Below are 18,183 nucleotides of genomic sequence, written 5' to 3' on the forward strand. Positions count from 1 at the left end.
TAGATGATCTAAACCACTTTATTTACAGGTTAAACTGAAAGTAAGTGCACCTAAAAATTAAGTAGAGCTCTGCTGGACGTTTCAATGGTTTATGGGTTTTTCTTTGTAAGTCACCATTGTAAATCTAAACTGACTGCAGCTACCTTTCTCTTTAAAGGAGAAAGATACAAACTTGAACCTACAACGTGTGTGACTCTTACTCAGCGATACAGAGAATTTACAGCTTTACATCGACAGTGCAGCTGCCCTTGATGTCTCTGAAGGTGGAACAGTCAAAGTTGGCCACGACAGTCTTCTTTCCGGGCTTGTAGGGAACAAAGGGGAACTTGACACATATTCGGTTGTTTGTCTTCAAATCTGGAATCCTGTGGTAACACAAAGATTTAAAATAAACAAACATCAGATTCATAATCTTATTTGCTTATTCTCTGATCAGAGAGTTCTGGTTTTAAGTCAAAACCCTAGAAATGGTTATGCGTGAAAATCCCAGCAACTGAGCAGATTGTGAAATACTCAAACCCGTCTGGCACCAACAAGCAGCTCAAAGTTGCTTAGATCACTTTTTCGTTCCCATTCTAACATTCAGTTTGGAGTTCAGGAGATTGTCTAAACCTGGATGACACAACTAAATGCATTGAAGCAGCTGCCGTGTGATTGGTTGATTAAATAATTTCAATAACAAGATATCTTACAGGTGTTCCTAATAATCCTTTAAGTGAGTGTACATCAGAAGTGCATGAGTATGTAAAACATTTCAACCCAGCCCTTATCACACAACCCCTATACACGTACAGAAAACACACAAACACACAATTATCACTGAAATGAATGACTGGTCAACTGACTGAATTAAACAAGCGCAAATTCGCTACAGCTGCATGACACACACACACACACACACACACACACACACACACACACACACACACACACACACACACACACACTTTGACTTCAATGTCCTCTTTCAACAGGCCACTTCCAGAGATAGTCAGAGTACACTCCTTCAGCGTCTCGGTGACCGGGTTCATGAAAACCACCTCCCCTTCTGCCTCTCTGTTCAGTCTGGTTATACCAGAAACCTGGAACACACACATTTTATCAGATTATATGGTGTTAGAAAAACAGCCCTGTTTTCAGCTTTGTGACAATGCATTTACCAGCTGAATCAAGAGTCTTTTTAAAGACTTTATTTAGCTTAAGAAGGAGGAGAATGTTCTCAACACATAAAGGAACCCTCCATCCTTCACTTCATCACAAACATTCAACATCAACACATCTGGAGATACATGGGTTTCACTGGACAGGAAGGGGATTAAAAACGGTCATCTGAAAAGTAACTAAAGCTGTCAGAGAAAAAAAAAAGGAACAAATTTACTTATTGTTTCTATCTTTCTATTGTATATGGTCCAGACTGAAATATCTAAACAACTTTTGGATGGATTGCCATGAAACTTAACACAATCCGAGACTGGTGATCCCTAGTCTGGCTCAATGGATAAATAATGGAAAAAGCCTGACATGATGTCCCTCCCCTTCTGATATCTCTGCTATTTCTTTTGCAAGGGCACCGTTGCTGCATCTGGGTCTTAGTGCCACCCAGGATGGCTATGATTGGTTTAAAGAAATAAAAACAAGCCAGAACGGTTTTGTCCCCTACCCCAGAATAGATAGGTGCTGCAGCCAGACCATACTGCAGTGCTGACACAGCGCTGTAGAGATAGGTCTAGCAATGTGAGACTAGGTTGTTGTGTATTTTGGTCTATTATTAGATCCATAGTTGGGATACACCTGATGGATTGTGGGTAACTTTGGCCTCGGTTGTTGGTGTTAGCCATGCTGTCGTATTAATAAACGGTTAATATTCCATCGTCGTCCGGGTTATCATTGTCATATCTTGTAACATGAAAGAGGGAAGAATATAACATAAAATAGGTGACCCCTGACCTTTAGTGCCACTGGTCGGTAAAAGGTTTATCTCATCATGTGAAATATCTCAATTTAACACAGACATTCATGGTTTCCAGAGGATTCAACATAATCATTTGAATGATTTCCCAAATTTCACATTTGTGGTTTTGATTGAAATGTCTGAACAACTTTTGGAAAGATTGCCATTAAATTTGTGCACACATTAATGCCCCCCTCATGACAAATGATTGAATTTCAATTAGTCCAATACTTCATATTATTACCAAATACCTGCAAAACGAATGACAATCCCATCAGCATCATTTGTAGTTTAGTGCTAACTAGGAAATGTTAGCATGCTAAGACACTAGACATTACTTATGAGCATGTTAGCATACTGAGGTTAGCATTTAACTCATTTAGTATGACGTCACAGAGCCGAAAGCGTGGCTGTAGACGTAGTCTTGTTATTAGTCTATATCAACAACGTTTTATTTCCCGGATTGTTCAGTTGTCGCCTGAAATTCTGCCGGATGTCCATCACCTTCCTCTTTCTTTGAGTTGGCATTCTAAACTCTGGAGGATTTATGAGGACTATGGTTAACTCCTCAGATCTCTGCAGGGTAAATCCAGACAGCTAGCTAGACTATCTGTCCAATCTGAGTTTTCTGTTGCACGACTTAAACAACCTTTGAATGAACACGTTCCACCAGAACAAGTTCCTTCTGGCGCTAACTTTTGGTTTAAAGAAATGCCAAAAAACCAGAGCACGTTTTTCTCCCATCCCAGAATGCTGTGTGGACTAGCAAGACCCTCCTCCGAAGCGCTGTGGAGGAAGGTCTGGGGACTATATTGTTATGTACACTGAGCTGATATTATTTAGTTACAAAGCTAGATAACTTGATTTTAAAGGCAGAGGTTTTTTACTGACCGTGATGTTAATAGGAGGATCAAGCAGCACGACGTCATGCACAGCCAGGTATGTGTTATCTGGCTTCTCTTTGCCCGTGACCAAGGCTGAAACCTTCATGATGTCACACTCCATCATGGGTTTATAGTAGGCCGAGAACGGGACCTGGATAGGGACAGAGAGCTCTTCAAGAGACAAAGAAAGAGAAGAGAGATTTAAAGTCGAATCACAACAAATTCCAAGAAGCATACATTGTTTTCTCACCTAACCCTTGTGTTCTCTAGACACACAGATAGAGTTGGTTTTATTTGCCCACCCTTTGAGATATCTGTCTGTTTTTCTGTCTTATCTGCCCCCAAAATTCAACAGCAACATCTTTGTCCAGAAAAGCACCCACAGAAGAAGATTCACCTTTCCCAGGCAGCAGTGTCTCCTCCTTGACCTCGGTCTGGATGGTCCCAGCTGGTGAGCCGTTGTACCTCATGGCTTGGACCCTGATGCTGATGAACAGTCGCATGGCAGCACTGCTCTTACTCTGCAGCACCAGCATCAATCTCACATCCTCACAGTTCTTTGGTGGGGTCACCTGCAACAGCACACACAATGAGAGGACCGAGACATTAGCTGTGTTCTGTTCCACAGTGTACTTCCTGCTCCCTGTTCAGGAAATGTCGGTTAAGGGAACTTTCCTCGACACGATTCCTTCATTCGGAACAATGTGCAACGTCACCAACGCAGATATCACTTACTGGTAATGCGTCACCCTGGTAACGTAAACATCTTGGATATGTTGCTGCTACTGTGGACATTTTACACTACTGCACTGAAATATTCAAACGAAAACTGATACCATTACAAAACTTATTCTATTGAAAAGTCTGTAACTTGTGAATAAAGTGATTAATGTACATTTAAGATGTTCGGTGTCATTTCAGCGAGGTGCAACTTCCTGTGAAGTGATCAGTACTTCCCTACACATTTCATAGTTCCCTTTTAACTGAGCATGTTTGCTCCCTATGGTTTGGAATCTTATTTAACATGTCTGAATACCCTGTGCAGTCCACTTCGCAGGGAACTATAGGCGATCGTAACAAACGCACCTATTGATGAAGATTACACTAATTAAAACAAATCAATTTTTTTGTCTTTGATGCGGTTGATGTTTTAAATGTTACGTAAAGGCCATTACATGCTCAAGCTTGTGATGTACCATGAGATAGTGAAAGTGTTTATGCCTGGGGAGGCTACACCACATTGCCACAAAAGCATTTCTTATTTGGGTGTGCTTCATACTTAACAAGCACCACCACCCTATCCATAATTACAGGTAACAACTATTACAAAACGCTTGTTTGTTTTGGTTGAAATTATCTGGGAAGCTAGCGAATGTCCCCTGAGGCAGATTTGTGGACGTCCAATTCCTGTGCGCCCGAGCGAGAGCTGTGTCCAGGTTCTCGGCAGTACATTGGACGTTAGACCAGGTGAGGGTTGGCCTCCGCCAGGGCTGCGCTTTGTCACCAATCCTGTGGGTTGTGATATTCATGGACAGGATATCGAGGCGTAGTCGTGGTGGGGAGGGGTTGCAGTTCGGTGGACTGGGGATCATATTGCTGCTTTTTGCAGAGGATGTGGTCCTGATGACATCATCGGTCTGTGACCTTCAGCACTCACTGGATCGGTTCACAGCCGAGTGTGAAGCGGTTGGGATGAGGATCAGCACCTCTAAATCTGAGGCCATGGTTCTCAGCAGGAAACCGATGGAGTGCCTACTTGGGGGGGGGAAGAGTCCTTACCCCAAGTGAAGGAGTTCAAGTACCTTGGGGTCTTGTTCCCGAGTGAATGGACAATGGAGCGGGAGATTCAAGAGAATCAGCGCAGCGGGCCGGTATTGCATTCACTTTATCGTACCGTTGTGACAAAAGGAGAGCTGAGCCAGAAGGCAAAGCTTTCGATCTGGCGGTCAATTTTCGTTCCTACCCTCACTTATGGTCATGAAGGCTGGGTCATGACCGAAAGATCCAGGGTACAAACGGCCGAAATGGGTTTCCTCAGGAGGGTGGCTGGCCTCTCCTTTAGAGATAGGGTGAGAAGCTCAGTCATCCGTGAGGAACACTGAGTAGAGCCGCTGCTCCTTTGCGTCGAAAGGAGACAGTTGAGGTGGTTTGGGCATCTGGTGAGGATGCCCCCGAGCTCCTCCCTAGGGAGGTTTTTCAGGCTGGATGGATGGGCTATATTAATAAAACTGACTTGATGGAGATAGGATACCCTGGTCATTACTGATGATTTTGAAATGTGGTTATGTTGAGTTTTGGGCATTCTCTAATAAAAGAAAATAAATTATGGTTTGAGCACCAGAATTAGATGATAAAGACTGCCACTAATCAAAAGTAAAAGCAAAGAACGTTATGGTATTCTATCTAATTGTTGCACTTCTTCTCTTCTCTTCTTCTCTTACAAATCTGGGGCAATGACCTTGTCATGGCTTTAGATAAAGACAAATGGTCGTGTATAAGCAACAGGATGCATTTTGCATTTAGGAGTAACAAATCAGAGGTAAAGTTTATAGTTTTTTGACCCACACCGTTAACCTGTTTTTGGCATTTTTAGCCTATATATTGTTTTAAATATGGATTTGCAACTCATTTGCATCTTATCTTAGACCTTTATATTTTCACTCTTCCCACTTTGTATTGCAACTACTGCACAACAACTTCCCCCTGGATAAATATAGTTTTATCTTAATTATTAATTTTATTTTACTCAAGTGAGGATGCATAAGTAAAAATCTGATAGACTATTTAGTTCCTAGACTATTTAGGAACTAATGTATGTAGTTTGTCAAACTTGAAGAATGGAGCTGCCTTGGTTTTGATTTTTGAAATGTCATTGTACGTACGTCAATGCAAGTTTTGATTTGTGTGTAGATGCAGTGATCTTGAAAGATGAGGTGTAACTTATTCACAACAAAGCAGAAAAAAGAAACAAGTTGATATTTCAAAGGTTAGTTTTTTTATGGATATTTTTGCTTTCATTAGAAAAGAGACAATATATGTGGCTGGAGGGGAGAGGGATTGGAAACAACAAAGCAACAAAGGTCCCCAATGGTATTCAAACCGTAGTTGTTGCGATTTGAGCTTGATCCTAAACCCCACCAAGATGCCCCATAAGTGCTGGTTTAAAATGATATATTATAGCCACAAAAACAGAAAAATTCTGAATATAACATAAAAAAACATCCTGTTCAATAGCTCTAAAGAGAAACTTCAGGGAGTTTCTGTGACGCACCTCTTCAAAATACATGGACATTGGCTGTGACGGAGGTTGAGGGGGGATGCCTGGGGTTACTACATCCGTACTTCCTCTCCCCCTCCTCTTCAATCGCATCAGCCTTGGAGAGGTCTCTGGTGGTGGCGTAGTGAAAGACAGACCTCTCCTTCTCTGTTCCTGTAAATGTAGTGATTCAGTCAATATTCAGAGCCACTATTGTAATAATGTACAGCTGCTTGTGTGACCTGTTTGTCAGGTGAACCCACCCTCTCTGTATTTGTAGCTGTCGGTGATGTCCATCCTCTTATTGGAGCCGACAGACTTGGTAGAGATATTCTGACCGACTCTCGCCGTGTCAGAGAAGATATTCACTTTTGAACCGTCAGCTTTGACCTGACAGGACACACAAACACAAACTATAGAAACAACAAAAAGACCAAAGTTGCATTTGGTTGTTTTACTTTTTCTGTCTTTTTTTTTTTTTTTTTTTTACACTAAATTCACTAAATGTGGCATTGATGAGATCAAGCTCTGCTCACTGACCAGCCAGTCGATGCAGTCGGCATTGACCTCAGCGAAGACAAATGGGGTGTCATATTTGAGGTCTGTTTCTCCGTTCAGGATGGCTACGACGGGGGCTGGACCGCAGCAGTAAACACCTACAGGAGGAGAGACAGGACAAATCAGGAAATAAAGTAACAACCTTTGCAACTGACAGAATAGTTTTGTCTTATTTTTGTGTCTGAAGGATTTTAAAATTCCTCCCTTTGGTGCCATCTGGTGGTGCAAAGAATGACACTGTGATAAAAGCAACTGGGGGTGTTTTAACTTACATGTGCCATCATAATTTCCTGCAATAACATACAAAGTATACACATTGTAACTTTAAAGGGACTTTCAAAACAAAAGCACTACGGCAAATAAATTCAAGAACTTTCAGGTCAAAATGCCCACTTCTATTCAGGTCAGCTGACCTGTTTAAGAATAGAAACAGAGAAACATAAAATGTTTTTTGAACATCAAAGCAGGTAAACCTATGCTAGTCGACCTCAAGAGTACAAATGTGACACTGAAATGAGTATAATAGAGACTCTTTAAAGTTATGGAGATAAACAAGAGAGTCTGTACCTTGGCTCTTCTCCTGTGGTGTTGGATCCAGAACTTGCCAGCCGTCATATTTGCCGTCTTTTGCCAGGTCTGGCCGCCTCATCCATGCCTCCACCCACACGTGAAAGTTCCTAAAATACAAAACAACTTTAAGATTCTGCAACAGTGCAGTAGATGTGAAATAAAACACTGGAAAATTATATTTAACAATAATATTTTAGAATATTAAGACGCCCTTTTTACATGTCTTGAGACATATGAAATCATTTGCTTCTAATGTCTTTTTCTTCCACAAAAAAAGTTATATTACATGGTTTAAAATGTCTTCAAAAAGATTTATATTCCTTCCTCACTGAAAAAACCTAGAGCATATAAATATGCAAATATTTTTCAGTTCAAAAGTTAAACTGCTGGACACAAGATTTGTCCTACTTCACTGAAAAGTCCATGCACAGTGTCTGTGACCTGTAGGCTTTAAGTTTAACAGATTGATTCTAAAATGCGGAAGGCAAACAAAACAAAAAAATCAAGTTCTTCCTGTAACAAAGCACAACATAAACCATCCAAACTAGAACAGGGGAATTCTTCAGCACTGGACTTTTTGTTTTGTTCTTTGTCAAAAGATGAAGTTCTCAATGCTCATATTTTTAGTCTCAATGGACAACAGTGTGTTATTCTTGTTTAGAAGAACATATTCCAAAAAGGTCCGTAAAGGTCCAGCACACAAAGTATTACTAATATTGTTTTCTGGTGTCGTAGTATTATGTTATTTTGTGCTGCGCATTTGACGTGAAGGCTCAAATATAGTATTTTAAAGCATCATGGGACAGTTAAAGTTTCCAACACAAAGATGACATTCTTAGGCTATTTTAACACTTGCCGTCTGCTGCCAGTGTATGTTTTACATTATAATCCTATTTTAATCAGGAGAGACTTCGTTTGCAGATATGCAAAGATATTTATTGTACAACTGTATGATATTGAATGTACAAAGTCTTTTGGAGATTGGACTCCATCAAATTAATAATCATCTTAAAGGGGTAGGGAATAGGAACATAACCCCCCGATGGAGCCCAGACACCGGTGGCGGCGGCAAAGAGACCAGAGACCGGACCGAAGAGGTAACGGAGCGTTCAGCCGGAGAAACACAACTACCGGAGGAGGCAGGGGAGGAGGAGGGTCCAGCGCTTTGCCTGAACCGACAGCTGACAGCACAAGGAGAGAACAGATTTAAAGCAGAGTTGTAAGGCTGTGATTGGCCCTTGAATCTCGTGGCCGAGTCTGATTGGTTTAACTGACACGTCACTTCTTGAACAGCTGATTTGATTTAAGAATGAGTAGTGATTGGGGTAATGACGTCTTCCTGAAAGAATTTGCGCTGAGCTTCATATGGAGTAAACCGTGTTTTCAAAAAAGTCCTGAGGGCTTTTTAAACACCACCACCAACTTTTTTTCCTGCAGTTTTTAAAGTTGAAAAAAGTTCGGAGCACAGCGAGTTATACGGTATGACTGGGTGCGCCCTGTACAGTTAACTTGCTTTGTTTTATGTAACGTTAGCAGCACTGCTACCTCTCTCTGTTCTTTCTCCAACTCACTCCACCGCTTTGTTTTATCTAATCTTAGTAGCACCGCTCCACATAGCGCACTAGGATACTGTGGCAGTAGTTGATGTTAAAGTGTTCATATTATGCTCATTTTCAGGTTCATAATTGTATTTAGAGGTTGTACCAGAATAGGTTTACATGGTTTAATTTTCAAAAAACACCATATTTTTGTTGGACTACACATTGTGTGTTGAGCTCTGTTTCAGCTACAGAGTGACACATCTCACTTCTGTTCCTATCTTTGTTGGGAGTTGCACATGCGCAGTAGCTAGGTAAGCACTGCTGGCTTGTCAGTTGCAGAGCATGAGGTCATGCCATGCTAGCAGCTAGGCGAGCATTATAACTTTCGTTACGGAAGTAAAGGCTGGACTACAATAGAGCTGTTTGGAGCAGTTTGTGAACTGTGTTTTCTCTGGAAGACAGTAAGTGCCTTTGGGATGGACTTTGGGCTTTTTCACTTTGTAAACCTATAACATGTACAAAAAGATATATAACACAATAAAGGAAAGGGGAAAAAGCCAAAAAGCATAATATGAACACTTTAAAGCAACAGAAGACCCTTTTGGCTGCTTTTTGGAACCAAAACGCTGCCAGCTTCAAATTTTTTACTATAAAAGCGCTCTAGTCAACTTTTTCTTGACAAAAAAGATGCCAAGTGTGAACATAGCCTCAATCAGCTAATTAAAAGTTTAAGTCACCACAGAGATGTCAGTAGTGTGTGTCACGTTGACATGATAATAGCCCTGAGAATGTGTCACACCTCTTTACTTTGATGTGGCCTATAAAAACTGCCAACACTTCTCCAGAAAAATGATTCATGCCTTAAACCTTTTTAACCTGACAATTTAATGGCATACTTATGCCGCGTTCTATTAACCTCGGAACTCGCTTTTACGAGGTCAAAGTCGGAAACACGCCCCACTGACCTCGAATTTACTTTTAACTTATACAACCTCGCAGTAGCCCAAGTTCAAAATCCAACATGGCTGCCCCCTGTATCAACAGTTGTGAAAGCTGCAGAAACATAAAGTTATAAGCACTTCTGTCTTATTTGTGACAGTAAATCAGTCGTTCACACAGGCATGTCCAACTTCTATCTGTGGACATGTTGTTACTCTCTTTGCATGCACAAAAAACGGCGTAATGCGTTGTTATGAACTGGTTGCTAACAATAGCTAACCGGGCTAGAGCTAATGAGACCAATGAAAGTTTTAAATAGAACGCATTCAACTCAGGTATGACATCATTCCTAGTTCCGGATCCCGAATTCCGAGGTAAATAGAACGCGGCATTAGTGCCTAGTTTATTCTTTTGGTTTACTCTCACCGCTTCCATAGCTTTGTTTCCATTTTCAGAGAAAAAAGCACTGTTCCCTAACCGCACCAAACAGCAGACAGACAAAGTTAGAGATTAGCTGGGGATGAAAATATTTACGTATTTAAGTTTAGTTTGTGGAGACCAGTGTTGGTAGTCGAGTCACTAACTGTAAAGTCCGAGTCTAAGTGCGAGTCCTAGTCGAGTCACCAGTACCTGAGTTAAAGTCCGAGTCGAGTCAAGAGTCCAGAGAATAGCGACATGAGTCCAGGACTCGTGTAGGAAACAGTTACAGACTAACAAATCTGACTTCATGAAAACTCCAGTCCAAGTCATCAGTGTGTGAGTTCAAGTCAAGTCACGATTACAGAGAAGAGCGACTCAAGTCTGACTCAAGTCCAAGTCAAGTTTTAAGTCAAAGATTATTACATATGAACTGCGATATTCAGGTTAAGGTTTTGAGTGGGAATACGTTTTATTTGGCCCTTTAGACAGCTACTTCTATCTCTATGTCAAGAATGAGCATTTCACCAAACACCAAAACACCACACACTAACAAGTCACAATGTTAAAATGATAAGTTCTGATTTTTTTAATACAATACACACGTCATATGTACGATGAAAGAGTAATTTGTGGCTGTAATCGTTTTTCTTCTCCATACTGACTGAGAAGCCTTGTATCAGCTTCAGAACGAGGACTGTAGGACTGCCATGGTAGAAAGCAATATTTTAGTAAAATAATAGCCTCTGTCTCTCACCAAATGCTGTCTGGGGATGGTGTCTCTCTGACTCCGTAGTCGGCGTGGTACACGTCGATGGTCAGATTCCTATCGTTGTCGTGGGCTGACTCGAAGTTGGTGACCACGCGGCAGGGGAAGCCCAGCAGGCGCATCACTGGAACCAAACACAAAGATCTGAGTCAGAATTTGTAGCTTGTTGTTTTTGCATGTTGTTATCCTCTTTGCTAAGCTGCCATGGTGCCAAAATCATGAATGTCATCCCAAGTGAAAAGGTGTTTTATTTACTGTCACAGCAAGACAGACAAAGTCAGACTTCAATAAAGTGTCCCATGCAGGTTTGCACACCTTTGGATCTGACTTTGTAGTCATAGGTGGACTGTTGGGTTGTTTGCATTCATGCTGTTCTCATGAACCAGTCGTACATATTAGCTACGAAAAGGATTGCACTGTAATTTGTAAATTGTATGTATTCCACGAATGTATTACTGTATGCACCACAATAACTGCCATTTTATAAGAGTGCGAAGATCAGTGTTGGGAGGAGGTCGGGGTGGATGGGTGTGTCCAAAAACACAGGGCTTTGAAGCGAGGCGCGGAGTTTGTGTCCCAGGGAAAACACAAGACTTCCACCCAGGAAACATGTGTTTGTGTGCCGGGAGTACTACTTAAGGTTACCCAAAACAAAATCTTTTTTCTGCGGTTGAAAATCAGGTTTGTGCCCGTCCAGACTACAACGCCACCCTGAAGTTTGTAAACCAAAACAGGGACAGCAGTGTTTTAAAATGTCCCCGTTTTAGGGGCTTGGAAATGCCAGAGTAGTGCCAATGTGAGGCACAAACATGGCAAAAGATATTCGTTTTTAAACCAAAACATTACATACAACAGTACTGTAAACGTAGCCTCTGACGTTACCTGAACACATCACACCGGCGTACACCCAGCACTGCCCGTACTTGACCGGCCGGGAGCCGGAGACAAACCAGCGCTTAAGGATGGCGTAACTGCCGGTCCAGTGAGTGGGTGAGACCCCATTCGCATATGAATCTGACCAGTTTCCCTCCAGGACACCACGATCATCATTAGTGTTGACCTGGAAGAAAACAAGTAAATTTGCATTCTTATAATGTAACTTTTTTTTCTTCAAAAAGACGCCATTGCCAAGTCTTTCTATATCTTGAAAACTATAGCATCTACATCTTCTTCTTTAGCTCTTTATTGGAACTAACATTTACAGAACTATTACAGTGAGATAACCCAACTGCCAATACGTGGAACTGCATGAAATTGAAAGATGACATAGAGTTTCTCTACTGCAAACAGAAAACTTTTGACTGACCGACTATTTGATTTCAAAGTTAAACTTCAAGCTTATTGAAAAAAAGTATGAATTATTTACAAACACGTATAAGTGTAGGTCTGATGGTTAATTATAAAGTGAGAAACCCTTTATTAAATCCCATTGAGTCTGTGTGAAGTTGTGAATGTCAGTAGGTCATAAAGTGTTATTAGTTTCAAACTTCATAATAAGCCAAAAAGATTTTTTCAAAAGCAAACAAAAAAGGTATGATCTTTTCCACGTTCACCATCTAATGATGGTACATTTAAGTACATTTATTCATGTACTGTACTTAAATACAGTGTTGAGGTACCTGTACTTTACTTGAAACTTTCCATTTTATGTTACTTTATTTTTCTACTCCACTACATTTCAGAGGGAAACATTATATTTTTTACTCCTCTACATTTATTTTGATAACTTTAGTGACGTTGCAGAGTCAGGTTATTAATACAAAATATAAATTAACTAATAATGTGTTTTAACAGGTGAAACCAGCTAGCAGTACATAAAGTAGTTACAATTAGCTCCACTTTTACCTGCTGCAACATTAGAGATGCCTACACAATAAAGCGTTAATAATTGTAATCCAATAAAATGTATTATTCTAAAATGGGAATAGGTTGTTAGGGGTGTGACGAGACACCCAGCTCACGAGACGAGACACGAGATTGGTGGAGTATGGTGGAGAGAGAACCAAGGACTCAGAGAACCAAGGTTACAATGTAAGTAAGCATTTCTGGCAGTAGTTGAGAGTTGTTTTGTACTTGAATTTGTTATTCCCTCCAGGGGTTTCTGAGATATCGCGTTCACAAGAATGGGACAGACGGACAACGTAAGTGCTGATGGACAAGGGATGAAAACATAGTCCCTCCGGCTACGGCTGCCGCCAGCATGGATAAAAACACAGAGAGCATGTCCTACCATGGCGCTGACCACGCGGCTGACATAGATGGGGTTACAGCGAGCAGAGACATCGTCACCGGGATCTTTCATGTACTTGGGGTTGAGGTCCAACATCCTCAAACAAATGTCCACCATGTCGTCTTCAAACTGGACAGAAGGAGACAGGAAGATTGTATTTCATTCATGCCAATACAGTGGTATTTAACTGAGGATGGGAATATAATTAAAGAGACATCTTATGCTCTAAGCAGCAGAGTAGAATATATTCAAATTGCCCCTACTCCTTACTCCTGGCAAAATTCAGACACTAAAATTCCAGATATGGAATATTCGAGATACCAGGGATAAGCCTGGATGTTGAATATTGGATATCATAAATGTACTGAAAGTATTAAAGTAGTAAAGGGAATTCAGACCGGCCAAATTCAGTAGGACTGGTTTTAAAAAATAAAATGACTCAGTGCTATTAAATCAGTGTTATTCAAATGTAAACATTAAGTATTCAGTAGTGTATAGTGTTTGTATAGTGTTTTGGGGGAATGTAGCAAAGTGATTGGCTGCCACTGTCACAACCTCGAGAACCCCATAAGCCTTGACTGTGTGTGTGTGTGTGTGTGTGTGTGTGTGTGTGTGTGTGTGTGTGTGTGTGTGTGTGTGTGTGTGTGTGTGTGTGTGTGTGTGTGTACCTGTCCAAAGTCCCAGTTACAGTAGCCGATGTAGTTGCTACTACCTCTGTAGATAATTCCTTGTTCATTCATCACATACTCGTTTATCTCATTTTCATCCTTCAGATACACCCAGTCATCTACAGAGACAGAATTCATGCAGACAGACAGACAAACGATGGAATAAAAAAAAAAAAAAAAAATAAGTACTGTAATTAAGTACAAATGCTCACTACTCGTATACTTTACCTGAGTGTTTCCTTTCATGCCACTTTGCTACTTTAACAATTAAGAAGGAAATAGTAATAGTACTTTACTTCACTACAGCTTCAGTTACATTACAAACAAAGTCTACATTAAACTACCCAACAGTTTACACAAGTACAGCTGAAATGATTAGTCGAGTTAAATAATCAGTTATTTGATTGACAGAAAATAAATTGGTAACTATTTAAATAGTTTTAAACAAAAGCATTGTGAAGATTCTTACAAACAATCAATCGATTAATGGGGTAAATAATCAGCAGATCAATCCATAATTAAAATAATCATCAGTTAATAGTTCAAATTTAGCTCTACCTCAACCAACTACAACAGTAAAATCCTGCTTTTACATTAATGTATGAGTATTAATGATCTTATGATATAATACATAATAATATAAAAGTCACAGGGAACATTTTTCTGCATTGATTACTTTTACTTTTATAATTTAAGAATTTCCTGATTATACTTACAGTATATACTTTTACTTACGGTAAGTAACATTTTGAATGCAGGACTTTCACTTGTAACTAGTAGTAGTATTTTTACAGTGTGGTAGTCATACTAGACAGACAGAGAGAGAGACAGACAACCTACCGGGACACCAGGGGTTGAAGAGCACCACAGGCTTTGCCAGAACCATTTCCTGATCTCTGTGCTTCACAGTCATGTTGTACTCCCCTATGGGGGTGTCAGCCGGGGGGGTGACGGTGAGGATCAGGTTGCCTGTTGTTGTGGAGGAACCCTTGTCAAGCTCTACCTTCCACACCGCCTTTGCTGACGGTGAACGTTTGACAACATCTGGGACACCGAAGAATGATAACGTCCCCTGTTTCTCAGTTGGAAGTTTGCCTGTAGAGAGGAGCCACTGAGGGAGTCAGACCTTCATTTATTGTTGTACCAATACTCTCCATCCATCCATCCATCCATCCATCCACCCAACCAACCGTCCATCCATCCATCCATCCATCCATCCATCCACCCAACCAACCGTCCATCCATCCATCCATCCATCCATCCACCCAAACAACCAACCGTCCATCCATCCATCCATCCATCCATCAATCCATCCATCCATCCATCCATCCATCCATCCATCCATCCATCCATCCATCCATCCATCTATCAATTGGTTTTTACTGACTAAACCATCTAGCTAAAGAAGTGATGTGATAGATCATGTATTGTCAATAAAACCCCTTGAATAGACCAAAAACCAAGAGTACTTGAAGTCAAATTGAGAAACAAATTGAGAAGCAAAGTTTTCAGAATAGCATAAAGAAAACCTAGAAATGTAGAGTCTGCCTTTGGACAAGCTTCAGGGGAAACTGTACAAAATGTGTTATATGTTAACAGGAAGCAGAATAATTGTGAGATATATAAAAAAGAAAATTCAAGAAAAAAATATAATTGAGATAGAACCAGACAAGAAAATAAAGCTTGTTTTATAGAAGTTTTAAAATATGTGTTGATTCAGATCTTTAAATTGAAACCTTATTGCCAGCTTCCCTTAACTAGCTGCAGCCGTGTGTTATAATCTTCACTGTCAATGTGTGCATATATTGATGAAGTGATTTTTGTAAATGTAAAAAAAGAAAACTAACAATATGTGTTGTTTCACTGTTCTTCCATTTGAACGGTTTTATTTTGGGACATTTTATAGGGAAGCGCATTGCATTCACAAAATTAAAAAAAGAATTGGCCACGTTATCCCATAATTATGAGAAAAGATCTCAAAATTACAAGATCAGGTTCTTGTAATTATGAGACAGTGTTATTCTTTTGTGAATGCAGTTCTGTACATTTGCAACCATTCAATCATATACAGTAGATTAAATAAATCTTTGATTTGTTAGGTGTGTATAATTAATATTCAGCCCACAGTATACTGAAATTAAAAATGTTATACATTTAAATGAGATTTCATTGTACTTAACCCCTATATCACATGAATTCCATTGGAGCTGAGATGGCAGTTTTTGCAAATCTGCTAAACTAGATTAAGCTAAACTAAGTTAAGTTGCCTTTACAGGGGTTTAGCAGGGCTTGATGTCTCATTTAGTTATGTGGAACAACAAACTGAATTGCCAGTTCATCAAAATGGAAATCTACCTGTGACAATTGTACATGCTGTTTGAGATGCTAAAAGGTCAGAGTTCTGTCATAACTCAATTGTGACTAAATATTTAGTTATTGCGTTTTGGCTATGTAGGGAAGCATAGACCTTTAACAACTACTCAAAACTAATTATTTAATGAAGGACCGACCTGTCGCTGCAGAGATGCAGAGCGGCTGAACAGAAGGGTTGAAAGGTTGCCTCAGATTAAGGGTCAGTTTGAAGGCCTGGCCCCGCCTCACTATCAGCCGAGTCAGGGAGATTTCTCTGGTGCGGTGGTTAACGTTGTTGGTCTGTGGGTGGAGATCCACTCCCTTGAAGACTGAAAAAAATGAACAACATACAAACGTGAGAAAGTTCATAGAATCTCTCTACATCAGGCTACCAAAAAAGATAACAGCAACTTTCATTTATTTGACCATGGTAATATTTAACTGTATTATTCACTTTTTATAAAGAAGGCAAAGATCTCATTCATATGTGAATCATGGAAAAAAAACTCGTTAACAATTATTTTGGTCAATATTGAAATCAAGATTATTTAACAGGATTACTCGACTTTTGGAAAGATGTTGCAATTTTTGAATTTAAGAAACAGCGAAACAGTTAAACACATCAACAGTGAAAACACCTTGAACTGTGAAATTTCCCTTAAAACTTTTCCAGTTTGTCTCGATTTCTCTGTTTCTGTGATCGTTGGGAGCCAAAATACACACTAATTTACGGAGACCCAAAATCTCCCACAAGGGCAAGAATTTGAGAGAGAGAGAGAGAGAGAGATAATAATTATTAACCTGTGTTTTTAATTTATTTTTTTTATATAATAATTATTAGGGATGTCCCGATCAGCATTTTTGACCCCCCTGGATCCGATTTTTTTAAAATATTGAATATCTGCCGATACAGAGTCCCGGAAAACATGGATTACTTGATAGGATTATAATATAAAACAGACGCTGGCAGCTACAAAAGACGCCAAGTGTGAAGCTTGTCTGAGCTGGTTCAGTGAGTCCAGGTCAACAAACTGGCTCAGCATGTTACAGGTGACTGTGATGAGTAGCGACACAAACTAGGGAAGGGCCGGGTGGACGGGTGGTTAGGAAACAATATGTTTGGCAGAGTGTAAAATGTCACTGATGTGGAATAAATGTGGTGAAAAATGTGTGAAGATGGGACGCAATAGGACGGGAAGAGAGAAGAAAAAAACCTGCCTCCACCTTAAGCCCTCTGAATGACAGCCTGGGTAAGTGTCAACCTTTGACAGCACGCGGTAATGTCACATTCACACACTAACTGATGTGTGCCTCTGATCTCCTGATAATAATAAAAGCAGTTTAAGCTGTAAGAGGCAAATGTATTCAAAGCTGTGTGCTCAATAGGAGACAAGTTGATGACGACAACATGAACATGACACAGGAAGTCTGAAACAGCATTGGGAAGATCACCTGCACCCAAAATGATGAGACAATTCCTGACAAGGTGTAGTTTTCCATTGTTCCTTTTAACCATCTTGTTTTAAACCTCAAAGTTGCACTTTCACATCAATATTTTTATGAGATGAACCCACAGGGAATTATCACCTGAACTTTTCAGTTATCCTCAGCTCTATAGAGCATTTTAACCTCAGCTAATTGGTCTTTTTTGGGGCTTTTAGTCTCACAGCCATCAGACTTACAGCTTTTTTTAAGCTAACAGTATTTATTTAACCTGCTGTACATTTTCCAGCTCATCACTAAACAACAGACACAGTTAAAAGCTGATGAAGAATCTAGCAGCTAAAGAGACGTATCATTTTAATAAAATGTGAAGTCCATATTGAGTTGTATGCATAACCCTGCAACTTTAAGGACTTTATTTATACAATGCATGCAAACAAACTAAACTTAAACCAGATAGCTATGTTAAAAACTATGATGTACTTACCAGATTCTTTCATTGTTCCAGACATGGTTTGCCTCTTAGAATAGGAGATGACGATGGAATGACAGTAAAGCACACACTGGCTTGACTTCAAAATACCTGGGAAGCCCAACCCAATCTC

At 40.1% G+C, this 18,183-nt stretch overlaps 2 protein-coding genes across 2 annotated transcripts; both read right to left on the reverse strand.

Annotated features, from left to right (window-relative positions):
- Positions 1 to 217: 217 nt before the first annotated feature.
- On the reverse strand, positions 218 to 6,178 carry LOC114553676 (protein-glutamine gamma-glutamyltransferase 5-like). The gene is made up of 5 exons (XM_028575014.1): positions 6,107 to 6,178; positions 3,233 to 3,407; positions 2,843 to 3,006; positions 946 to 1,082; positions 218 to 365 (listed from the first exon to the last, which is right to left on the reverse strand). Exons 1-5 carry the CDS (start codon positions 6,125 to 6,127, stop codon positions 218 to 220), a joined length of 645 nt encoding a protein of 214 aa, XP_028430815.1. The 5' UTR covers positions 6,128 to 6,178.
- Position 6,179: 1 nt separating this feature from the next.
- LOC114553677 (protein-glutamine gamma-glutamyltransferase 2-like) lies at positions 6,180 to 18,078 on the reverse strand (the record flags this gene model as incomplete). Its single annotated transcript, XM_028575015.1, has 11 exons — positions 18,066 to 18,078; positions 16,294 to 16,464; positions 14,624 to 14,878; positions 13,784 to 13,902; positions 13,116 to 13,244; positions 11,768 to 11,945; positions 10,874 to 11,009; positions 7,217 to 7,326; positions 6,632 to 6,747; positions 6,355 to 6,481; positions 6,180 to 6,265 (listed from the first exon to the last, which is right to left on the reverse strand). Coding segments are annotated over exons 1-11 (1,440 nt in total), but the record flags the coding sequence as incomplete, so codon positions are not given.
- Between the last annotated feature and the right edge of the window lie 105 nt (positions 18,079 to 18,183).

The sequence above is a fragment of the Perca flavescens genome, chromosome 4 (genome assembly GCF_004354835.1).
Source record: "Perca flavescens isolate YP-PL-M2 chromosome 4, PFLA_1.0, whole genome shotgun sequence".
Classification (NCBI taxonomy): Eukaryota; Metazoa; Chordata; class Actinopteri; order Perciformes; family Percidae; genus Perca; species Perca flavescens.